Source organism: Poecilia mexicana, unplaced genomic scaffold (genome assembly GCF_051168715.1).
Source record: "Poecilia mexicana isolate PSO_F unplaced genomic scaffold, ASM5116871v1 scaffold_23, whole genome shotgun sequence".
In the NCBI taxonomy this organism is placed as follows: domain Eukaryota; kingdom Metazoa; phylum Chordata; class Actinopteri; order Cyprinodontiformes; family Poeciliidae; genus Poecilia; species Poecilia mexicana.
In genome coordinates this window covers 4,831,160-4,857,042 of record NW_028263392.1, presented here as the reverse complement: position 1 = coordinate 4,857,042, position 25,883 = coordinate 4,831,160, and the positions used below count along the sequence as shown (strand labels likewise).

General features: G+C 41.6%; 1 protein-coding gene and 2 pseudogenes across 1 annotated transcript; 1 reads left to right on the top strand and 2 right to left on the bottom strand.

The window, feature by feature from the left end:
- Positions 1–6,447: 6,447 nt before the first annotated feature.
- LOC148152481 (general transcription factor II-I repeat domain-containing protein 2-like) lies at positions 6,448–10,267 on the bottom strand (annotated as a pseudogene).
- Positions 10,268–10,543: 276 nt separating this feature from the next.
- Positions 10,544–11,743, top strand: LOC148152480 (uncharacterized). Its single transcript, XM_088003529.1, has 2 exons — positions 10,544–10,795; positions 11,283–11,743. The coding sequence occupies exons 1-2, from the start codon at positions 10,654–10,656 to the stop codon at positions 11,741–11,743; spliced, it is 603 nt and encodes a 200-aa protein (XP_087859655.1). The 5' UTR covers positions 10,544–10,653.
- A 7,963-nt stretch (positions 11,744–19,706) lies between these two features.
- LOC148152479 (general transcription factor II-I repeat domain-containing protein 2-like) lies at positions 19,707–24,839 on the bottom strand (annotated as a pseudogene).
- Between the last annotated feature and the right edge of the window lie 1,044 nt (positions 24,840–25,883).

Below are 25,883 nucleotides of genomic sequence, written 5' to 3'. Positions count from 1 at the left end.
ATTGACTACGATTGTTTGATAATTGTCGGTGATTTCAACATTCATGTTGACAACCCCCAAGACCGAGGGGCAAAAAAGCTATTTGATATATTAGAGAGTTTTGGTTTAACACAACATGTCAAACAAGCAACACACACTCATGGACACACACTGGACCTGGTTATCAGTAAGGGTGTGAATATTTCCAATGTCTCTGTAACTGATGTCGCCCTGTCGGACCACTTTGCTGTTATCTTTGAAAGTTCTTTATCCATTAACCCACTTGGACAAACAGCTACTATCACAAAACGTACTTTCACAGAAAACACAGCAGAAACATTTAATCAAATCTACTCTTCTTCCTCGCCCTTAAGCTATAATAACGTAGATAAGTTGGTAGATGATTTTCAGTGCAAACTTTCAGATATCATTGATTACATTGCACCCATTAAAGTGAAGGTTGTGTCTGGTAGGAAGAAATCTCCATGGAGAAATGCACAAACAGTTCTGTCTGCAAGACAACTCTGCCGTAGAGCCGAACGGAAATGGCGTAAAACTCAACTACACGTTTATTATGACATCTACAAGGAAAGACTACGTAACTATCACACAACACTAAAACTTGCAAGAGAGGCTTTCTTTGCAGATGTCATAAACAAAAACACTAACAACGCCCGAGCTTTATTTGATACTGTTGACAGGCTCACAAATCCTCCTGTGATGCTGCCACCTGAACTTCAATCTAATGCCGCCTGCAACAAGTTTTCCAGTTTCTTTTCAGAGAAAATTCAAAAGATCAGAGGATTAATCTGCACATCCACTCCAAAGCCAGTACCAATGCTGTGCCCAAACAAAACGAATGCAGGAAAAATGACCCAATTTCAACTACTTCATTATAAAACCCTAGAAGAAATTATAAGTCAATTAAGCTCCAGTTCCTGCTGTCTGGATGTCCTACCCACACATTTCTTTAAGAAAGTCCTGCCTGTCGTTGCTAATGATCTGCTCCATATAGTAAACACATCGTTGTCTTCAGGTGTTTTCCCCCAGACTTTGAAAACAGCAGTTATCAAACCACTGATAAAAAAGAACAATCTAGACAAATCACTACTGCAGAATTACAGGCCGATCTCCAACCTCCCATTCATCAGCAAAGTTATTGAAAAAGCAGTTTTTAAACAATTAAATAACTTCTTAACAATAATGAATCGCTTTGACTCCTTCCAGTCTGGTTTTCGTGCTCACCACAGCACGGAGACGGCCCTTGTAAAAGTGTTCAATGACATCCATATAAACACAGACTGTGGGAGAACCACAGTGCTGGTTCTGTTGGACCTCAGTGCAGCTTTCGACACTGTTGACCATGACATTTTACTGAATCGACTGGAGAGTTGGGTCGGACTCTCTGGTCCAGTGCTCAACTGGTTTGAATCTTACATAAAGAACAGGAATTTCTTTGTTTCAATTGGAAACTTCTCATCAGAGAGGTCAAAGGTCACATGTGGGGTACCCCAAGGCTCAATCCTAGGACCCCTTCTTTTCAATATTTATATGCTCCCGCTGGCTCAGGTTATAGCAGGAAATAGGATTAGCTACCATAACTATGCGGATGATACACAGCTCTACATCACGATGTCACCAGGTGACTCTGAACCCATCCAATCACTGAACAGATGCTTAGATCAGATAAATGTGTGGATGGGCCAAAACTTTCTCCAGCTGAACAGAAACAAAACTGAAGTTATTATCTTTGGACCTAAAGAGGAACGAACTAGAATCAATGCTCAGCTTCAGTTATTACAACTGAAAACCAGGGATCAGGCCCGAAACCTGGGAGTAGTGATGGACTCTGACTTGAACCTTCAGAGCCACATAAAGACAGTCACAAAGTCGGCCTTCTATCACCTGAAGAACATCTCCAGGATTAGAGGACTAATGTCTCAGCAGGATCTAGAGAAACTCATCCATGCGTTTATCTTTAGCCGTATTGATTACTGCAACAGCGTCTTCACAGGTCTGACTAATAAATCAATCAAACAGCTGCAGCTGATCCAGAACGCTGCTGCTCGCGTTCTCACTAGAACCAGGAAGATAGAGCACATAACACCAGTTCTAAAGTCCCTACACTGGCTCCCTGTAGCTCAAAGAATAGACTTTAAAATACTGTTGTTAGTTTATAAATCACTGAACGGTTTAGCACCACAATACATTAAAGATCTGTTATTGCTGTACCAACCATCTAGACCCCTCAGATCTTCTGGTTCTGGTCTGCTCTGCATCCCCAGAACCAGAACCAAACGAGGAGAAGCAGCATTCAGTTTCTATGCACCACGGATTTGGAACAAACTTCCAGAAAACTGTAAAACAGCTGAAACACTGGGTGCCTTTAAATCTCAACTTAAAACCCACCTGTTTACAGTTGCTTATGGCAATTGATGCCTTCTATGTATTTGCGAGTGACTGGGAGTCATTGCGCGTATATAAAACCCTGTAAATTCTAGACTAACAGGTAACCAATTAATGCACAAAATCCGCGTAGGACAGCGAAAGTCCTAGCGCAAAATTTTTGCGAAACAGGCGGACGGAGCCTGGTGCTGCAAGGCTGGAGGCCTTGTCCTGTTAGGCTGTGATTTTATTATCTTTTTATTACTTTCTTTTTCTTTCTCACTGTTTAACCCTGTAAATTCTAGACTAACAGGTAACCAATTAATGCACAAAATCCGCGTAGGACAGCGAAAGTCCTAGCGCAAAATTTTCGCGAAACAGGCGGACGGAGCCTGGTGCTGCAAGGCTGGAGGCCTTGTCCTGTTAGGCTGTGATTTTATCTTTTCTTTTTATCTTTTTATTACTTTCTTTTTCTTTCTCACTGTTTAAAATTATGTAAAGCACTTTGAAATGCCTTGCTGCTGAAATGTGCTATACAAATAAAATTTGATTGATTGATTGATTGATTGATCTTTGATTCTAAAATCTGACGATTTTCATCATTGGTTGCAGGATTGCCTCTTTCAAGTCAAAATATAGGCAGAGTATTTGTCCTGGCTCTATTTGGGAAAACAGGTGACATCCCTGTAGAGGATTTTCCCACGACAGGTACTCAGTGTTCCCCTCACAGGAGTCACCAAGTGAAATGAAAACAGATAAATGGCAAAGACATCTGATAATAACTCAGACTATTCTGCAACTCTATTCCATCATCTGAAATTTTTTATTTTACTTAAAATGATAACTTTTCACCCTGTTTGGTTCATGAACCTAACAGGGTGAAACTTTTCTAACTAATCTACTTGTAGCTCTTTATGGGGTCAACATTTAGCTAGTTAACCTTCAACATAATAACAAACCTTTAATGACTAAATCTAATATAATGTTTTTTTTTATTCTACTGAATAAACATTTTCCACAATCTATCTTAACAGTGTGGAACTTTAAGGTTGACTCATACAGGTTTCATATATTTAAGATTAAAAAAAGTACAGATATAGTGACAGTTGAAACTTTCCTTGTTTTCCATGGTTGAATTTACTTCAAAACCAATTGATGTCACTTCCATTAAATGGTTTTTATAAAATTTTAGACTTTTTGAAGGCAAAAAGGAAACATCTTAACAAGGTGGAAAGTTAGTACTGGGACATGTATAATATGAAGAAAATATCAAATAAGAAAAATAGTTTCAACAGATTCAATTGCATATTAAAATACGGTTTAGTCCAGTTAATTACCTTATTGAAGAAAAACGTAAAATAAAAAAATATATTTTATAGTTTAAACTTCATGAGGAAGTTTATTACACTGCACTGTGAACACAATGACATTAAACATGTCGGTCACCAAAAAGGTGTGTAAAGAGCAAAATAATATTTAAAAGGCATTTCATTTATATTTGAATAATGGCAAATATCTAAATGTATAATTAAAATACTTTGTTGTAAATATTTGGGAGATTTTACAAAAAATAATTGTAAGCAAAACACGGGGACATGGAATGTTGCCGCAAAAAAATGATCACCCAGGAACACCCAAAGGAAAAAGTTAAACAATTTTATTTTTAATTTAGTTAGTTTAGTGTTTTTTTTCCTGTTCAACACTTGGAGATTAAAGAAAGTTGGTTGCAATCTGCTGCTTTGCAACAGGACGGCTGCAGATCCTCCCAGTGGCTCCTTGGCTCCTCCCAATGGCTCCTCCTAGTGGCTCCTCAGCTCCTCCCAGTGGCTCCTCCTAGTGGCTCCTCAGCTCCTCCCAGTGGCTCCTCCCAGTGGCTCCTCCTAGTGGCTCCTCCTAGTGGCTCTTCGGCTCCTCCCAGTGGCTCCTCGGCTCCTCCTAGTGGCTCCTCCTAGTGGCTCCTCAGCTCCTCCCAGTGGCTCCTTGGCTCCTCCCAATGGCTCCTCCTAGTGGCTCCTCAGCTCCTCCCAGTGGCTCCTCCTAGTGGCTCCTCAGCTCCTCCCAGTGGCTCCTCCCAGTGGCTCCTCCTAGTGGCTCCTCCTAGTGGCTCTTCGGCTCCTCCCAGTGGCTCCTCGGCTCCTCCTAGTGGCTCCTCCTAGTGGCTCCTCAGCTCCTCCCAGTGGCTCCTCCTAGTGGCTCCTTGACTCCTCCCAGTGGCTCCTTGACTCCTCCCAGTGGCTCCTTGGCTCCTCCCAGTGGCTCCTTGACTCCTCCCAGTGGCTCCTTGACTCCTCCCAGTGGCTCCTTGGCTCCTCCCAGTGGCTCCTCCTAGTGGCTCCTCGGCTCCTCCCAGTGGCTCCTCCCAGTGGCTCCTCGGCTCCTCCTAGTGGCTCCTCCTAGTGGCTCCTCAGCTCCTCCCAGTGGCTCCTCCCAGTGGCTCCTCGGCTCCTCCCAGTGGCTCCTCCTAGTGGCTCCTTGGCTCCTCCCAGTGGCTCTTTGGCTCCTCCCAGTGGCTCCTCGGCTCCTCCTAGTGGCTCCTCGGCTCCTCCTAGTGGCTCCTCGGCTCCTCCCAGTGGCTCCTTGGCTCCTCCCAGTGGCTCCTCGTGACTCTTTCCAGCCCGGGGCCGGCCCCTCTAAGCCCTTGACCGGTAAATCGAGAGCTTTGCTTGTTGATTCAGCTCTCTCTTCACTGCCACCAGACTCTCTTCACCAAAATGGACCGGTACAGTGCCCGCTTCACTGCAGATGCTGCGCCATCCCGCCTGTCGATCTCCCGCTCCTTTCTTCCCTCATTCGTGAACAAGATCCTGAGACACTTGGGGCAGGACACCCTCCCTGACCTGGGGAAGGCACTCTACCCTTTTCTGGCTCAAGACCATGGCCCCACCTCAAAGTCGTACATAAGTCTTTCTCCATGGCCTCTCTAAACTCCTCCTACGCCTGAGTTTTTGTCTCAGCAACAACCCGAGCTGCATGCCGCTTCGCCTGCCGGTACCCATCAGCTGCTTCTGGAGTCCCACTAGCCAAAAAGGTCCGATAGGACTCCTTCTTCAGCCTGACAGGATCCCTCAACGAAGGTGTCCACCAACGGGTTCGAGGGTTGCCGCCGCGACAGGCACCGACAATCTTGCGGCCGCAGCTCCGATAAGCCACCTCGGCAATGGAGGCACGGAACATGGTCCGCTCAGACTCAATGTTCCCCACCTCCCCCAGAATGTGTTCGAAGTTCTGCCGGAGATGGGAGTTAAAGCTCCACCTCACAGGGGACTCTGCCAGACGTTCCCAGCAGACCCTCACAACATGTTTGGGCCTGCCAGGTCTGACAGGCATCCTCCCTCACCAATGGAGCCAACTCACCACCAGGTAGTGGTCAGTGGACAGCTCCGCACCTCTCTTCACCCGAGTGTCCAAGACATGCCGCCGCAAATCCGATGATACGATGACAAAGTCGATCATCGAACTGTGGCCTAGGGTGTCCTGGTGCCAAGTGCACATATGGACACCCTTATGCCTGAACATGGTGTTCGCTATGGACAGTCCATGACAAGCACAGAAGTCCAACAAAAGAACACCTCTCGAGTTCAGATCGGGGGGGCATTCCTCCCAACCACGCCCCTCCAGGTCTCACTGTCATTGCCCACGTGAGCATTGACATCCCCCAGTAGAACAAGGGAGCCCCCCAGGAAGGGCACTCTCCAGTACCCCCTCTAAGGACTCCAAGAAGGGTGGGTAATCTGCTTCGTCAGCTCCAACGTCTGTCTCAGATCCACTTGCTCCAGTCTGCGCTACAGACACAGACAGCCAGTCTCAATGCCACACAATCTTTTCATATGGGTTTTCCTCCTCTTCGTCCAAGTGGTCTTCTCCAAGGATGAAATCCATGATGTCAGTGCAGAGCTCTCGGGTAGCATTGAGGGCTTTGCATACACCATTGATCAGACCTTTTCCACAAACACCAATTGGGTCCCGTCCAAAAAAGTTTGTAAAATATTTTCTTCTTTGCTGAGCCTGTCCGATGTAATTCTCAGCTGCTGGTTGGTCCTCATCATCTCTGTCTGGCGGTGGGAGAAACTGTGTACCGTCAAATCTGAAATCTGTGTAATGTGTCTGTGTGGCAGCGCTTTTCACCTCACGTGGTCGATTAAGCGCTCTGATGAGGTCTACGCGCGACAGGGGCACTCCAGTACAAAATATTCTGGATTTTTCAACCAGCCCCATTGAGGAGGTGTAATAGCGGGAAGCAAGAAATGGGCTTTTCTCCAGAGCTGTTTGGGTCCTGAACTTCTCAAAGTCAAAGCCCTGATTGAGTTTGGGCTGATTGACTTTGTGGAGGCCCAAACCAGCTCCAATCCAGCTTGTAGAGCCAGATAAAATACTCATTGTCAAAAATATCAAAGGTATCCAAATATTCTCAAAAATGTCTGCAAGTATTCAATGATCTGTGCTCTCGCTTGCTGAGGGAAGTTGAATACATATAACAGAGATCTTCGATATATAACCGCCTCTGTGACGTCATAGGACTGTTTTCTTATCTAGCCACGTCACTGTGTATGTTGCGTAGGCCCAAAGCAGCTGACGTCAGCAAGGTGAATACCAGGCTGAAGCTCTAAGTCCATATCACCTGAGTTTTTATTTTTTTATATTTTTTTTAATTATTAAAATATATATAAATGGCATTAATTTATTAAATAAAATTTAAATAAAAATTGTATACTTTTTTATTTGCAGCCTTCTGATTTAAATATCAAAATATTTTTTTCCCCCAGGCTAATAATAATAATAATTTAAAAAAAAAACATAATAAATAAATAAATCAACCATTCAGTTTCATGCCTTGGAGTGAGTTGCCACACAGTGATCCTTTGTGTAAGAAAACATCCGCAAAGGAAACATTAATTATTGCTCAGGTTGCCACACTGATCTAATCTGTTGTGCTCAAGCCAGATACCTGGAATCTCTTCTTGGATGTTAATTCATCGATGTCTGGGTTCAGGCTCTGAGCTCAGGAAATCCTCAGTATCGTTTTCATCAGTCAGACGACTCCTGTGAGATGTTTTGGTCATCTTCATCGTGGAGAAAAGTTGCTCACACAGATAAATGCTGCCGAACATGGAAAGCATTTGAGCAGCTTGGGTGTGGAGCTGAGGCATTGTGTCGGGGATGAACTGCGGAAACTGTGCGGCACCCACAGCTTCATACTTTGACTTCAGCGTGTCATTACACTGGAGTTCAATCAGCTCCATTTGGAGGCTGGTTGGTGCGTTTTCCACATCGACTGTGAAGGGATTACTTAGCAGTTCAAATCTACATTTCTGGGCATCAAAGTCGGCAAATCGCCGGCTAAACTCAGCGCAGAGTACACAGAGTTTTTCAGCAAATTGTGCAGGGCAACACGGCGATAGAGAGCTGCGTTTTTATGGTTTGGCAGCAGGAAAAATGGCCAAGGTTTCCGTGTTGCATCTGATTTTCCCACAGACACAGTTTAGTTTTAAAAGCTCTCACTGCAGCGTACGTGTCTCTGTGATGATGCGTCTCCGCCCCTGAAGCTGCAGGTTCAGCGCATCGACATGTCCTGAGATGTCACACAGAAAGACCAGCTCACACAAAAACTTCTGCTCCCGGAGCTCTGCTGTGGTTTTCAGTTTGCTTTCCAGAAACTGACATATTTCCTCCCTCAGCTCGACCAACCTGTGCAGTACTTTTCCTCGGCTTAACCATCTCACCTCGCTGTGATCCGGCACGTCTGCGTGTTCCGACCCACACTCCTCCAGGAAAGACTTATACTGGCGGTGATTCAGACCTTTGGCTCCTATAAAGTTCACTACTTGTGTCACTGTGGTCACAACATGTTCCATCTTTAGGGCTTTGCCACACAGTGATTTCTGATGTATGATGCAGTGATAACAATCAGCTCACCTGCACAGTTCTCTTCCCTCATCTTCTCCTGAACCCTGCCCTCCAGTCCACTTTTTTGACCGGACATCGCATCGGTCGTTAATCCTACGAGTTTATCCCACGGCAGCTTTATTTCAGTTACACATTTGGAAACCTCTTCAAAGTTTTCCTTTCCTGTGGTTGTGCCATGCATGGATTTTAACCCCAAAAGTTCCTCCGTAAACACACAGATTTGAGTCCACTTCACGGATGAAGACTGACAGCTGCGCAGTATCAGACCCGTCGCTGCTCTCATCCACAGCAAGGGAGAATGCCACCAAATCTTTTCCTTCTTCCATTAGCTGGTCATACAGATTGGTGGTAAGATCACAAGTGTGATCAGCTACAGTGTTTCTGCTCAGGCTCACATTTGAAAACGTTTGTTTTTTTTCCCTCTGGGAACACGAGGTCACAAACTGTCATCATGCACCGTTTTTACAAACTCTCCCTGATTTTGCGATCTCTGCTGCCACATTATAACTGGCCTTTATAGCAGCTTCACTTTGTGATTTGGCTCTTTTGAACATTCTGTTGTGAAACCAAACCTCTTTTCATCTCCTCCACTTTCTGGCCCCTTTGAGTCATGTCCAGGTCAGGGCCGGCCCAAGGCACAAGCAAACCAAGAAGCTGCTTAGGGCCACTAAGGGGCCCCTCAGTGGAGCTAATTGTTTTATTTTTTTAGTAATAATTTCTAAGTCATTATAATATCAAAAACACACAATTTCACTATGAAGTGATTTGTTTTTACAATAACACACCGTGTTTGATAATAGTTAAAACGTCTCAATGTTTGACATTGTCTAGCAAAATGTTTTTACGTCAGGCTACATGGCTGCTACATCAATGAGCTGCTCTATGCTGTAGTTGTGGATATGTTGTTTGTTAACTAAAATAATATTGTGGCTAAATCAATTATTTTTACATCAACTTCTAAGTTATGGGAAACTTCAGTTAAAGTCATTTGAAAGCTCAGAATCAGTCCAGTACCGGTACCGGTCCACATTCTCAAGGGAGAAAGACTCACCTGGTATAAATTAACATTTTAGCTATTAGAGTAACGCTTAAGTGAAATTTATTTAATCAAAGAATGTCATGAATATGTGTGTAGGGCTGCACCGATTGCAGTTTTCTGGCTGATCCTTGGTCACCGATCTTTAAAAAGCCTGAGCTGCTGATTTTGATTTAGGCTGATATGATTTTTTTTTGTCTGAAATGTTAAATTTAGCAAGAAAGTCACTGTTGGTAACAGTGAGGTGAATATTGTTAACTGTAAACGTGCAGACCTGACCTGGTGGGTCAGTCTGTCAGTCAAACCTCTCACTGCAGAGCAGAAGAGAACAGAGGCTGATTTATAAACCTTTGCTGATGAAGATAAGATCAGGGGATAAGATGGGCTTCACATGTAAGTATCAGCAGATCACGATCCCCCAAAATTAAGGAAATCATCGTCCAGAAATCAACTGGAGGATAAATCAGTTGGCCAATAAATGTATCCTATTATACATGTATATAATGTAAACAGCACTGCCAGAGATGCAATAAGTTTATAGCAGGTGTGTGAATGATCTAATGATCGGACTGCTGATTGCAGCCAGTCCACATTGTTAGCAGAACTAGGGGGCCCCAAAACCACATTTCGCTTAGGGTTACTTGTTTGTGCTATTAAAAGCCAACATACATAATTTACTCCTTTAACAAATTCTAAAATCTGGAGGCAGATTATCAAAACGTTTTATCTTGCATGCAGAGATCAGGTTGCATGTTGGCCAGCTCAGCAGGTTAGCCTCTCTGGGCTTCAGTGAGGATTGTTTCTGAGTTGCAGGCTCGCAGAACGCCATGACCCGTTCACCAACAGGTCCCAGTGAACCACGACGATGACCAGAACTGGTCCAGGGTCAGGCAATGGGTCACTAACATCTCTGCAGACCCCCCACATCCTGGACACGAACTGTTCAGAAGTGTTGGCTTCCATCTTGATGTCCTAATTTTCCATTTTGAACTGAAATTTCACAGATGAAGCAGATTTTAAAATTAAAGATGTTTGCAACAAAGGAGAAACTAATAACTGGTTGTTTCTTAGCAGCAGCTGCATTCCAGTGATTCTGGAATTATTTCAATGTATGACAGTGTGATTTAAATGTGTGTGTGCCATTAGTGTCCTTAAGGATCCAGGCTGCAGTGATAGAGGTGTTTGAGGAGGCGCAGTCTGTCCTGCTGCCCTGCCTTTATGGGGGAATAATTCCTGAAGATCCCTTTGTTATCTGGACTCGTAACGATCACAACTCCAAAGTTTTTCTCTTTCGACAAGAAGGCAGTGATCCAGAAGGACAGAACCAGATCTACAGAGGAAGAACATCGATGAGTCCTGATGCTCTGGAAACTGGAAACTACAGCCTCACCTTCAGAAAGCCTCAACTGACTGACAGTGGAAACTACGTCTGCAGCATCGCTGATGAAGTAAAGACGCTAAAGCTGACAGAGGTTCAGCTCAATGTCAAAGGTCAGTTATTTTGTACATGTTGATATCCAAAAAATGTAAAAGATGATGCACAGAGTGGTGAACCAAGAAGAAGACCATCAGATGCTATATGTGACAGATGACCTTTAAATACAGAGCAAAGAAAACTCAACATGAACACATCGCTAGCTTCAATGTTAGCATGATGTCTTAATGTCAAGAAATTCTGTCCTCTATTTATAAAGTCAGTAAATTTACCAGGACAGGAGCTGTAACACGTCTTGTAAAGGGTTATTATTTGCTCACCCAGTCCTGGGACCCTCAAATGTCACCAATACTCAGCTTTTCTACTAGTTTCTTTTTGAACTCTTATTTCTCTTTGGCAGTTTTAGCCGCAGTGGATTAAGTAACGGTAGCAGACTCTGTGTGGATGTAGTAAATCATCAGAAAAAAGGTTCTGGTCCAGATTGTTAATCATTTCTGCTGCTGCTTCTCTCTGGATCAGTGAAATGATTCAATGTCTCTCCAGATGTCCAGGTGGAGGTGAAGGTGAATAGAGATCTAGAGTTTGTCGTCTTGCCCTGCAAAACATCTGCTGGTTTACCCAAAGACACCAGAGTGGAGTGGACCCGATCAGAACTAGGATTTATGTTTGTTCATGCGTATCCAAACACAAGCGCACGCAATGCAGAAAGGGAAGAGGGTTACAGCAGCCGCACTGCCATAAATGAAGACCTGCTGAGAACCGGAAACGTCAGCCTGACCCTGAGAGACCCCACAGCCAGAGACAGCGGACTCTTCGTCTGCACCGTCTACAGAGACAAAGACATCCTGAGACAGAGAGTGGTTCTGGATCAGGTCCAACCTCTGGATCCAGGTAAAACATCTGACCTTCTAGGTCAGTGGTTCTTAACCTTTTTTGAGGTACCGAACCCACTAGTTTCATATGCTCATTCACCGAACCCATCTGTAGTGATAAATAAAATATAATTTTTCCCCCCCCAAATTCAAGACATAGAGTCTAGTTGGGTCACCCCAAGATCACTAAGTTTTCTTAAAAGGTAGAGTCTCTGAGAACAGTTCTTAAAAATATAGTCAGTGTTTTCAGCAAAGTTGAGCTGAATGTCCAGGAACGACCCAAGGTATTTAAAATTTGCCACAGTTTCAACAGGTTGGCCATCAAGAGAAACTGGAACCACTTTAAGGTCTTGTTTAGATCATTTAATTAGCTCTACATTCTTAAGAGAATTAAAAATTAATAATAAATAATAAAGACTTTCTGGTTTTCTGATTTAGTAATGTAATTATATTAGTTGTGTTACCACCCCACGCCACTAGAGGCAGTAGCAGGCCCGAAAAGATGCGACTAAAGAGCAGATTTAGAAGTACACCGAAAGCTACCGAATTTGGTAAAAACTGTGAGCTTTGCTGAAGTAATTAAAGACACAAGTTCAAATCCATGCTGAGAGTGAAACTCCTTCAATCAGTGCTCCTCCGCAGCTCTGATTGGCTAAGCAATGTAAAGTGATCCTTTGCAGCAAGTGATAGCAAAGCGGGGCGTCATCACGACTTTACACAGTGTGTCTTTACCTCCGCGGCAGAGGCTCCGCCGAACCCCTGAGACTTGGATTCCCTACTGCTACGGCCAAAACACTGAGAGATTTATTCACATCTACAAATATCATTAATCATTGTATCACAGCTTTGCAAATATCCAAAATCTCCCAACTTTTGTCGGATACATCACTTTTTATAGGATTTCATTTCAGTTGATGTGTATATTGGTGTGGCATCATATTTAAGCAATTATCCTGGCACAATTCATACTATATGTATATTGCATTTTCCAGGGATTGAAAACATCTGGCTCCATTTTAAGAAGTTCGACTGACATTTAGTCAAGTTGTTTCCTTATCTGACCAAACAGAAATCCACTTCTGGCTCCTTTTGGCTCAGTCCGCTGCTCAGTCCGCTGCTCAACCACTGCGGACGTGGCTCCGCCGCTGCGAAGGATTAAAGACCGCTGGAAGTAACTCATCCAGAAGATTTAACAAATGGAGCCTTCTTGGTGCGTTTTACCCAGGAGAGCGGCGTTCTGGGGGAGCTGCAGACGTAATATCTGTCCGTTTTGGAGAAGCGAAACCACGTTCAGACCCCAGCGGGTGAAGTGATGCTAATTTATGTGAAGCGCTGGAGGGGCACATAAAATGACATGGCGGGCCACATGTGGCCCACGAGCCTTGAGTTTGACACATGTGCTTTATTATTTTAAATTATATTTAGAATTCCTAATCGCACTTTCAGAACCATTTGAAAGAAGTTGCATGTTTTACATATATTGTTTTTTTTCGGTTCCTTTATTTATTTATTTATTTTACATTGGCTGTTCTCTTGATTTTACTGATTGAACAAATTAAAATTGACATTCAGATCGCTCTGACAGGCATTAATTTTTTTGTTTGTTAATAGTTGCACACTAGTGTTGCCAGTCGAGGGTGATTCTTTTTTTGTGGCAACATTTCAGCTTCAGGAGTTTTGAAATAAGAAAAATGTATTAATGTTTTAAGTTTTAAATATTGTGTTAAAACACTGACATGTTTAACAATAACAAATTAGTAATAATTGGATAAATTAATAATTACAGGTGTTTTTTTTCCCACCATTGTCTCTGAATGTGTTCCACCCTGTTAGGAACATTTACATATAGACCATAGTTAAACATGTAAATTTAGGGGAAAAATACTTTTTCTTAAAAGAGTGTGTCCCTTTTACTGTATAATATGTTTTATTTTTGAAATTGTAACATGTAGTTATGGGTCATTTATGTCTGTATTTGTTTTTTTTACTCATTATTACCGACAGCAGAGAAAATATTGCTAATTTTAAAAACTTATGTAATGTAATGCAATTTTATTTATATAGCACACTTTCAGCAACAAGGCAATTCAAAGTGCTTTACATGAGTTAAAGGAAATACAAACAAAACAAACCAAAGGAGAGAAAAAAAAAGAGGAAAGAAAAGTAATCTAATGTTGTTCTAATGTAGTATGTAAACTAAGTGCTCCTGTTCAGGGTTGCTAAGTATCTAATGCAATTTCTAAATGGTGAGTACTCTACAGTTTCTGATATTACTAATAAACTAAAATAATCGACAATACCTTATACCAATATGTGCATTTATTGGTCTTCAGTTCCCAACATGGCAAAGAAAAGTTCACAGTACTTAATGTTTCTGTAACAATATTTAATAAAAACATGTGGAATGGAACATCACATGGTGGATTGTCCCATAACAGGGTGGAAAATCAACGTCTTTGATTCTAAAATCTGACAATTCTCATCATTGGTTGCAGGATTGCCTCTTTCAAGTCAAAATATAGGCAGAGTATTTGTCCTGGCTCTATTTGGGAAAACAGGTGACATCCTTGTAGAGGATTTTCCCACGACAGGTACTCAGTGTTCCCCTCACAGGAGTCACCAAGTGAAATGAAAACAGATAAATGGCAAAGACATCTGATAATAACTCAGACTATTCTGCAACTCTATTCCATCATCTGAAATTTTTTATTTTACTTAAAATGATAACTTTTCACCCTGTTTGGTTCATGAACCTAACAGGGTGAAACTTTTCTAACTAATCTACTTGTAGCTCTTTATGGGGTCAACATTTAGCTAGTTAACCTTCAACATACTCTCTTAGAACAGATGTGTTAAAAACAATGCATGATGTGTTAAATTTTAACACATGTGCCGCATCAGCTCAAGGACAACACGTGACGTGTTATTTGTAACACAATTTTTGTCTGTCATTTTAACACAAGTGTTGTGTCACTTAAATCAACACAAAATATGTGTCAAGATGTGTTATTTTGAAACACATGTGTAGAATGTATTTTCATAGATTAGACCTTATAAAAATTGACAATTCAAATTGTTGATATTAGAGATTCTTTTATTACAATCAGGAAAATAACAAAGTTGACACAGCTACAATTTATAGCTAAAATATTAAAAAATTTAAATAGAAATTGAAATCACCAAGCTAACAAAATAGCACTTTTTCTAATGTTAAATACAATAACATGTACAAAAGAGAACATGGATGAAAATAATGACAAACATCATGAAAGAGAAATGAAAATAAATTCTTGTCCCTTTCAACATTCGTGAGATTTTCAATCGCACTCAAATTTAAACCTCCATTTTCAATACCGAACAATCATGAATCAAAATACAATATTTTGTATCTTGGTGCCACATACAGCTTTCTGTTAATAAAACTCCTCATAACATCTAAAGGATGGAAATCACAAATTTCTGCAAGCGTGATCAATTCATAATCACTAGTTTTTTGTACTACATATGCATAAAAATGATCATCAAAGTATATTACACTTAGTATTTGAACAAAGATAAAAATGGAGTCATTATGTGCCAGAAAATGAATAACTTCACCAAATACAGGTTCTTACATTTTGGACAATAATACATTTCATTTACAAGCTTTAAGTTGTCCAATCAATTCAATCACCCTTGCTTTTCTTCGTGTGGAGAATGGAAGATCATAGATGTACTCAAAAAATGTAAAGACGGGTCCGAATTGGGATGGATAAGACAAGTTACACACCCAGTACAGCTTTAAAAGCTTGTCCACAGCACATGTGAGTCCATCGTCTAGGGCAGGGGTGTCAAACTCAATTCTCTGTGCTTCTCTCTCTCTTCATCATCTAGTCCTCTCTGCTCTTCCTCTCCCTCATCTGCACCTTTCTGTTTCTCATTGTCCTTTCTCGTGGTTGACTCACCATGACTGCCTGCACTAATTTCCCCCAAAAAAGAACACAATCAAAGATGGTCATCAGAAACTCAAACCATCATGGTATATAGGTTTTTGTTGCTTTCCTAATGCCTACCTGATCTCATCACTTGTCTCCTCTATCACTGACCTCATGTCTGTCTCCTTCATCCCTTGTCTGTGGTGTTCTCCACTAAGTCATGTGGTCAAAAAAGCATTATTAGTTGTAAAAATTACAGATCTTACCGTTTTTAAAAATAATGTTTAAAAATTTGTGCTTGAGATGGACTAGTTGCTACCTCACTTCCACCTGCATTAGACCAAGCTGTTGCCTTCCCCTGTCTGTCCTGATTCTTCCTCTTTCATCATCTTCTCTTTTTTCTCTCCACCATCACAGCTGAATTACATAAATTTTGTGTTAAATAGGCTTAAAAAATACAGCAGTCAAACTACAATAGAAATTAAACTTTAATTTAAATCATCTCCTTGTTGGATAACAGTTACTGATTGGACATTACATCTGATCTGACTTATCAGATACATCACAACACCACTGTAGTGGTACTGAATAAGACATTTAAACTCAAGTGTCCCCCTGCCAAAAAGGTTGGTAAAATAGGTCACCAACCTTTTTCGAGTTTAAGGGCTTTAGTGACTCTGATGACTAATTTGTCTGATACACACATGAACTTGAACAACTCATCTTTAATTAAAGAATCCATAATACATATGAGTGAAAAAAATGCACCCAGGAGGGCTAAGTGTTGGACCATAGCTGGGCACTGCCGCCACAACAGCTTTAGCTTTACTGTGTTAATATTTCCTGAGTTTTATTTCGGTCATTCTTACTTAGTGCGCGGTTATGTGTCTGTGACAGGTTTATGTATCAGATATTCATAGAAATACAAAACAAATCGCGTCCCTTAATGGTTTAATAGGGGAGGCAACTTTTAACAGCCAAATATGGGACGATTCCGTATTAGGCTAGCTGCTAGCTTTAGCTAACTTGATTATTTACAACCCTCCTGTCCTGCTAATACACTGACGGTACTTACCTACTATCTTTCAACCACATTGAAAGGCTTTTTTTCATCTCGCCAACATTTTTATCCTTCTCCCTTTTCCTTTTTCTGTTTTCGCGCCCCGGACAGCTTTTTTTTCTGCCGCTCCATTTTGTCAAGTGCACTACGAGTGGTAGTCTAAAATTAAAAAAAAAAAAAAAAAAAACGCGCCTGCGTACTCTTAGGGGCGCGTGCACAGCCACCTGTATGGGAAGGGAGAGCGACAGGAGGGGAGGTGAAGGAGCAGAGGGGGGCCTAATCAGTGCTGTTCCCCTGTTATTGATCATTTCATTCTGTTAATTATAGAAAATGCCAACAAGAAAAAAACTTTTTTCGAGACGGGGTTTTGGCGCCCCCTCTAGAGCAGCGCCCCTATGCGTTGCATACCCTGCATACCCACTTTTTGCGCCACTGGCTAACATCTTACACTTACTTCTATGTCTGTTTTTTTTTGTTTCTTTTTTTTCCCGCCAGCTGAGCTTTAAGGCAGTTCGCTAACAGCCCATCTTAATTTTTGAGTTAGATCAGTAAAACAACAGTAAATATTACCGGGTCAGACCGATTTTCCAACATCTCCGGAGGACTGGCGCTTCCACTCGAATATCAACATCCGTTGAGAGCTCCAACCGTCAGTGTCTCCTTCACTGCCAAAGTGAATTTACAGAACCGTTAACTTACACGGTTCTGTAAGTTAAGTTAACAGCTTTATTGTAAGCTGTTAACTTCCAGTTTACAGAAAAAGAAGCATTGTAAATTACAAAGGCTTCCCATTTTAATTTAAAGCTAAATTATTTGACAATATTTACACTTATGTACAATATTTATAATATTGAGATGTTTTCCCGAAAATGAATTGCAGGTGTTATTTAAAAAAAAAAAATTACGTTTTGTCTATAATGTACAATTGCATCTAAAAATTCTCACTGCAATATTCATCATTTATTCCAAAACTTCAACAATCTCTCTTTCTCATCCTTTAATTTTAAAATTTGACCCTCTTCAGTAAACTTTGGACAAAAAAAAAAAGACAACTGTAACAAATGATAAAATGGTGACCCCATCTCATGTGCCACAGTTATTAATTAACTACAACTTTGCATGCCCTGTAGTGGTACAAAAAATAACGTTTTTTCCAACCATTGAGTCCTCAAATTCTAGACTATATAATTGTGTTTAAACAGATTTAAAACTTACCGAAGTTGCATTTCATAAGATCTCCATATTTGCCTCCTGCATGTGTTTGCTTACTCCGTGCGGGGAATAAAAATCCAAACTTGATCCTTCATCTGTTGGCCACTTGTCCTGACTTGAGGTTGTTCTTTGATGTTTGATTTGATAAACTTTTTTTGCTCAAATATTTTCTAATTAATATGTGTAATAATTGTTATTTATTGTAAATGTTAAAAAATTGGCTGAATATTTTCTTAGCAAACAATTAATAACCATGTATTAAAATTATGTAAGAATAGTAGTTGTAGTGGCGATTGTTTGTCAAACCAAACATCCAACAAAGTTCCAATAAGCCACTGAGACACTGGGGTCAAGTATTTCAACGCAGGCAAAGAAGGTTCAGGATCCAAACTTGTAACTTGTTCTTCATGATTTATTTTGACATCTTTGCAAAACAAACAATTACAGAGTTCAAACTTCCTTTTGTTTTCTCTGCTACCTCCTTGCACTGGTAAAAACCATAGGCCCCAAACTCAAATGCCTGCTGGTCCTTTACCAGGCCCCTACTTTTATAGAAAGTGGACCAACCCACATCACTTCCTGTTTACTTAAAAAATATCAATAAGAAAAATAATAAAACAAAAGATAAATGAAATCAACAATTATTAACTTACAAATAAGTTCTGTAAATAATACAAAAAATATACATTTAAGAACAAACTAACAAAATTCAAATGGATAAAGAATATAAACAATAAATAGCTCCAACAGTAGTAATATAATGAAAAGTGATAATCAATCATTATGTGTTGATTTACTCCCCCCAACAATACCTCTGCATCATTTTAAAAATTATTAAATCTCATCACAACACTAAATTAACAACCACAGTTTAAAAATAAATTAAAAGGAAATTAATTAATTAAAAGATTCAGATTCATGTTTGTGTACCTGACAAACACAAACTAACACAATTATGTGTTGAAATATTCAAATAAATATTCAACACATACTGCGTGTCATATTATTATATTCATTTTAACACACAATGTGTAAAATTAAAACAAAATATGCTTTTAATTTAATAACACATTTTTTGTGTTCTTTTTTAACACATCTTTAATAACAAACCTTTAATGACTAAATCTAATATAATGTTTTTTAAATTCTACTGAATAAACATTTTCCACAATCTATCTTAAGGTTGACTCATACAGGTTTAATATATTTAAGATTAAAAAAAGTACAGATATAGTGACAGTTGAAGCTTTGTTTGTTTTCCATGGTTGAATTTACTTCAAAATCAATTGATGTCACTTCCATTAAATGGTTTTTATGAAATTTTAGACTTTTTGAAGGCAAAAAGGAAACATGACTTTATTGATATATATATATATATATATATATATATATATATATATATATATATATATATATATATATATATATATATATATATATATAGCCTTTTGACCGATGTTTTGATTTGAGGTGGTTTTTGGGGGACAAGGTTGCTAGGCGATCTACACAAACTTCTGACGGTAACTGACAGTTGGCTGTTTTGGACGTAGTGCAGAGAGTGAGCGAGCATACGAGTCACGGTTGGGGGAAGATAACTAAGGAATAGTGCAATTAAGGTCCAGACAATCAATTAGCTAGCGCTTGGTTGATGAGGGAACAAGGTGGGTGTTTTGATGAGTGAATTGTATTTATTGAGCGTGATGTTTATGTTTTGACATGAAATGGTGTTAATATTTGATTAACTGTCGAACAGTTGGAACAGTTGGAATACGTTTTAGTTCATTTGTAATATAGAAATATTACAGTTAATTAAATACATGTATTGTAAATTTAATATTACTTAAAGTAAGGTTTATAGGTTAAGGTAAAAGGTTAGAACCACAAAGAGTTACTAGTGATATTTTAGCTCTTACGGTGTGTTCACGTACAAAGGCTGTTGAATAAAGAAACGTGAACAATCAGTTTGAGAGACCATCTTTTCAACCAGGACGCTACACCTAACAGGGTGGAAAGTTAGTACTGGGACATGTATTATAGGAAGAAAATATCAAATAAGAAAAAATAGTTTCAAGAGATTCAATTGCATATTAAAATACGGTTTAGTCCAGTTAATTACCTTATTGAAGAAAAACGTAAAATAAAAAAATATATTTTATAGTTTAAACTTCATGAGGAAGTTTATTGCACTGCACTGTGGACACAATGAAATTAAGCATGTCGGTCACCAAAAAGGTGTGTAAAGAACAAAATAATATTTAAAAGGCATTTCATTTATATTTATTTGAATAATGCCAAACATCTAAATGTAAATATTTGGGAGATTTTACCAAAAATAATTGTAAGCAATACACGGAGACATGGAATGTTGCCGCAAAAAAAGAATAACCCAGGAACAACCAAAGGAAACAGTTAAACAATTTTATTTTTAATTTAGTTAGTTTAGTGTTTTCTTTTTCCTGTTCAACACTATGAGATTAAGGAAAGTTGGTTGCAATCTGCTGCTTTGCAACAAGATGGCTCCAGTTCCTCCCAGTGGCTCCTCCTAGTGGCTCCTCGGCTCCTCCCAGTGGCTCCTCTTAGTGGCTCCTCCTAGTGGCTCCTCGGCTCCTCCCAGTGGCTCCTCCTAGTGGCTCTCCGGCTCCTCCCAGTGGCTCCTCGGCTCCTCCCAGTGGCTACTCGGCTCCTCCCAGTGGCTCCTCCTAGTGGCTCTTTGGCTCCTCCCAATGGCTCCTTGGCTCCTCGCAGTGTCTCCTTGGCTCCTCCTAGTGGCTCCTCGGCTCCTCCCGAGTCGCCGCCTCCTCGTGATTCTTTCCAGCCCTGGGCTGGCCCCTCTAAGCCCTTGACCGGTAAATCGAGAGCTTCGCTTGTTGATTCAGCTCTCTCTTCACTGCCACCAGACTCTTCACCAAAACGGACCGGTACAGTGCCCGCTTCACTGCAGATGCTGCGCCATCCCGCCTGTCGATCTCCCGCTCCCTTCTTCCCTCATTCGTGAACAAGATCCTGAGACACTTGGGGCACAGGACACCCTCCCTGACCTGGGGAAGGCACTCTACTCTTTTCTGGCTCAAGACCATGGCCTCAGATTTGGAGGCAGTGATCCTCATCTCAGCTTCACACTCGGCTGCAAACCGCTCTAGCGAGAGCTGCAGATCACGACCTGATGAAGCCAATAGGACCACATCATCCGCAAAAAGTAGAGATCCGATCCTAAGGCCACCAAAACGGATCCCCTCAACACCCACCTCGGCTGCACCAAGAAATTCTGTCCATGAAAGTAATGAACAAAATCAGTGACAAAGAGTAGCCTTGGCAGAGTCCACCTCTCACCGGAAACGAGCCTGACTTACTGCCGGCAATGCGGACCAGACTCTGACACTGGTCATAAAGTGACCTGACAGCCCGTATCAAAGGGCCCGGTACCCCATACTCCCGGAGAACCCCCCACAGAGCTCCCTGAGGGACACGGTCAAACGCTTTCTCCAAGTCCATAAAACACATGTAGACCGGTTGGGCGAACTCCCATGCACCCTTCAGGAGCCTGCTGAGGGTGTAGAGATAGTCCAGTGTTCCATGACCAGGACGAAAACCACACTGCTCCTCCTGAATCCGAGGTTCGACCATCCGACGGACCCTCCTCTCCAGGACCCCTGAATAGACCTTACTAGGGAGGCTTAAGAGTGCGACCCCCTTGTAATTGAAGCACACGCATTGACGTCCCCCCGTAGAACAAGGGAGCCCCCCAGGAAGGGCACTCTCCAGTACCCCCTCTTAGGACTCCAAGAAGGGTGGGTAATCTGCTCCGTCAGCTCCAACGTCTGTCTCAGATCCACTTGCTCCAGCCTGCGCTACAGACACAGACAGCCAGTCTCAATGCCACACAATCTTTTCATATGGATTTTCCTCCTCTTCGTCCAAGTGGTCTTCTCCAAGGAGGAAATCCACTATGTCAGAGCAGAGCTCTCGCGTAGCATTGAGGGCTTTGCATACACCATTGATCAGACCTTTTCCACAAACACCGATCGGGTCCCGTCCAAAAATGTTTGAAAAATAGTTTCTCCTTTGCTGAGCCTGTCCGATGTAATTCTCAGCTGCTGGTTCGTCCTCATCATCTCTGTCTGGTGGTGGGAGAAACTGTGTACCATCAAATCGGAAATCTGTGTAATGTGTCTGTGTGGCAGCGTTTTTCACCTCACGTGGTCGATTAAGCGCTCTGATGAGGTCTACGCGCGACAGGGGCACTCCAGTACAAAATATTTGTGATTTTTCAACCAGCCCCATTGAGGAGCTGTAATAGCGGGATGCAACAAATGGGCTTTTCTCCAGAGCTGTTTGGGTCCTGAACTTCTCAAAGTCAAAGCCCTGATTGAGTTCGGGCTGATTGACTTTGTGGAGGCCCAAACCAGCTCCAATCCAGCTTGTAGATCCAGACAAAAAACTCATTCTCAAAAATATCCAAGGTATCCAAATATTCTCAAAAATGTCTGTAAATATCCAATGATCGGTGCTCTCGCTTGCTGAGGGAAGTTGAATACATATAACAGAGATCTTCGGTATATAACTGCCTCTGTGACGTTATAGGACGGTTTACTTATCTAGCCACGTCACTGTGTATGTTGCGTAGGCCCAAAGCAGCTGACGTCAGCAAGGTGAATCCCAGGCTGAAGCTCCAACCCCTTATCACCTGAGTATTTTTTATTTTTTTTTATTATTAAATTATATATAAATAGCATTAATTTATTAAATAAAATTTAAATAAAAATTGTATACTTCTTTTTTTATTTGCAGCCTTCTGATTTAAATATCAAAATATTTTTTCCCACAGGCTAATAATAATAATAATAATAAAAAAACCATAATAAATAAATAAATCAACCATTCAGTCGCATGCCTTGGAGTGAGTTGCCACACAGTGATCCTTTGTGTAAGAAAACGTCCACAAAGGAAACATTAATTATTGCTCAGGTTGCCACACTGATCTAATCTGTTGTGCTCAAGCCAGATACCTGGAATCTCTTCTTGGATGTTAATTCATCGATGTCTGGGTTCAGGCTCTGAGCTCAGTAAATCCTCAGTATCGAGCAAAGGTGTTCATCAGTCAGACGACTCCTGTCAGATGTTTTGGTCATCTTCATCGTGGAGAAAAGTTGCTCACACAGATAAATGCTGCCGAACATGGAAAGCATTTGAGCAGCTTGGGTGTGGAGCTGAGACATTGTGTCAGGGATGAACTGCGGAAACTGTGCGGCACCCACAGCTTCATACTTTGACTTCAGCGTGTCATTACACTGGAGTTCAATCAGCTCCATTTGGAGGCTGGTTGGTGCGTTTTCCACATCGACTGTGAAGGGATTACTTAGCAGTTCAAATCTACATTTCTGGGCATCAAAGTCGGCAAATCGCCGGCTAAACTCAGCGCAGAGTACACAGAGTTTTTCAGCAAATTGTGCAGGGCAACACGGCGATAGAGAGCTGCGTTTTTATGGTTTGGCAGCAGGAAAAATGGCCAAGGTTTCCGTGTTGCATCTGATTTTCCCACAGACACAGTTTAGTTTTAAAAGCTCTCACTGCAGCGTACGTGTCTCTGTGATGATGCGTCTCCGCCCCTGAAGCTGCAGGTTCAGCGCATCGACATGTCCTGAGATGTCACACAGAAAGACCAGCTCACACAAAAACTTCTGCTCCCGGAGCTCTGCTGTGGTTTTCAGTTTGCTTTCCAGAAACTGACATATTTCCTCCCTCAGCTCGACCAACCTGTGCAGTACTTTTCCTCGGCTTAACCATCTCACCTCGCTGTGATCCGGCACGTCTGCGTGTTCCGACCCACACTCCTCCAGGAAAGACTTATACTGGCGGTGATTCAGACCTTTGGCTCCTATAAAGTTCACTACTTGTGTCACTGTGGTCACAACATGTTCCATCTTTAGGGCTTTGCCACACAGTGATTTCTGATGTATGATGCAGTGATAAACAATCAGCTCACCTGCACAGTTCTCTTCCCTCATCTTCTCCTGAACCCTGCCCTCCAGTCCACTTTTTTGACCGGACATCGCATCGGTCGTTAATCCTACGAGTTTATCCCACGGCAGCTTTATTTCAGTTACACATTTGGAAACCTCTTCAATGATTTCCTTTCCTGTGGTTGTGCCATGCATGGATTTTAATCCCAAAAGTTCCTCCGTAAACACACAGATTTGAGTCCACTCCACGGATGAAGACTGACAGCTGCGCAGTATCAGACCCGTCGCTGCTCTCATCCACAGCAAGGGAGAATGCCACCAAATCTTTTCCTTCTTCCATTAGCTGGTCATACAGATTGGTGGTAAGATCACAAGTGTGATCAGCTACAGTGTTTCTGCTCAGGCTCACATTTGAAAACGTTTGTTTTTTTTCCCTCTGGGAACACGAGGTCACAAACTGTCATCATGCACCGTTTTTACAAACTCTCCCTGATTTTGCGATCTCTGCTGCCACATTATAACTGGCCTTTATAGCAGCTTCACTTTGTGATTTGGCTCTTTTGAACATTCTGTTGTGAAACCAAACCTCTTTTCATCTCCCCCACTTTCTGGCCCCTTTGAGTCATGTCCAGGTCAGGGCCGGCCCAAGGCACAAGCAAACCAAGAAGCTGCTTAGGGCCACTAAGGGGCCCCTCAGTGGAGCTAATTGTTTTATTTTTTTAGTAATAATTTCTAAGTCATTATAATATCAAAAACACACAATTTCACTACGAAGTGATTTGTTTTTAGAATAACACACCGTGTTTGATAATAGTTAAAACGTCTCAATGTTTGACATTGTCTAGCAAAATGTTTTTACGTCAGGCTACATGGCTGCTACATCGATGAGCTGCTCTATGCTGTAGTTGTGGATATGTTGTTTGTTGACTAAAATAATATTGTGGCTAAATCAATTATTTTTACATCAACTTCTAAGTTATGGGAAACTTCAGTTAAAGTCATTTGAAAGCTCAGAATCAGTCCAGTACCGGTACCGGTCCACATTCTCAAGGGAGAAAGACTCACCTGGTATAAATTAACATTTTAGCTATTAGAGTAACGCTTAAGTGAAATTTATTTAATCAAAGAATGTCATGAATATGTGTGTAGGGCTGCACCGATTGCAGTTTTCTGGCTGATCCTTGGTCACCGATCTTTAAAAAGCCTGAGCTGCTGATTTTGATTTAGGCTGATATGAATTCTTTTTGTCTGAAATGTTAAATTTTGCAAGAAAGTCACTGTTGGTAACAGTGAGGTGAATATTGTTAACTGTAAACGTGCAGACCTGACCTGGTGGGTCAGTCTGTCAGTCAAACCTCTCACTGCAGAGCAGAAGAGAACAGAGGCTGATTTATAAACCTTTGCTGATGAAGATAAGATCAGGGGATAAGATGGGCTTCACATGTAAGTATCAGCAGATCACGATCCCCCAAAATTAAGCAAATCATCGTCCAGAAATCAACTGGTGGATAAATCAGTTGGCCAATAAATGTATCCTATTATACATGTATATAATGTAAACAGCACTGCCAGAGATGCAATAAGTTTATAGCAGGTGTGTGAATGATCTAATGATCGGACTGCTGATTGCAGCCAGTCCACATTGTTAGCAGAACTAGAGGGCCCCAAAACCACATTAATAGGGCAGAGAGGCTCATCGGGCCCACCTGCATCAAAGCGAGCAAGCTAGAGGGCCACAGAGTGGCTTGCAGATGAGGTCACCTTAGGAAGAAATGCTACGTTGGGCCAAAGAGTAACACCCGAACCAGCTGGTTTCTAATGGCAACAGGACTCATGAACAGACAACGCATGTAGTTCACCCACCCACTTTTCTGCACCAATGGCAAGGGGAAAAGCGGTCTTCCTTGAGAAGCACTCAAGTCTCACTTGAGCCAATGGCTCAAACGGAGGAGATCGTAGGGCAGCAAGGACAAGAGAGAGGTCCCACTCAGGCCCAACAGGGCGTGTGGGAGGGGCCAAACATTGGGCACCTCTCAGAAACCAGGAAATATCCTTGTTACGGCCTCTCATCTCTCCACCCATCACCGTATGCCAACAAGAGATGGCAGCAACATAAACTTTCAGAG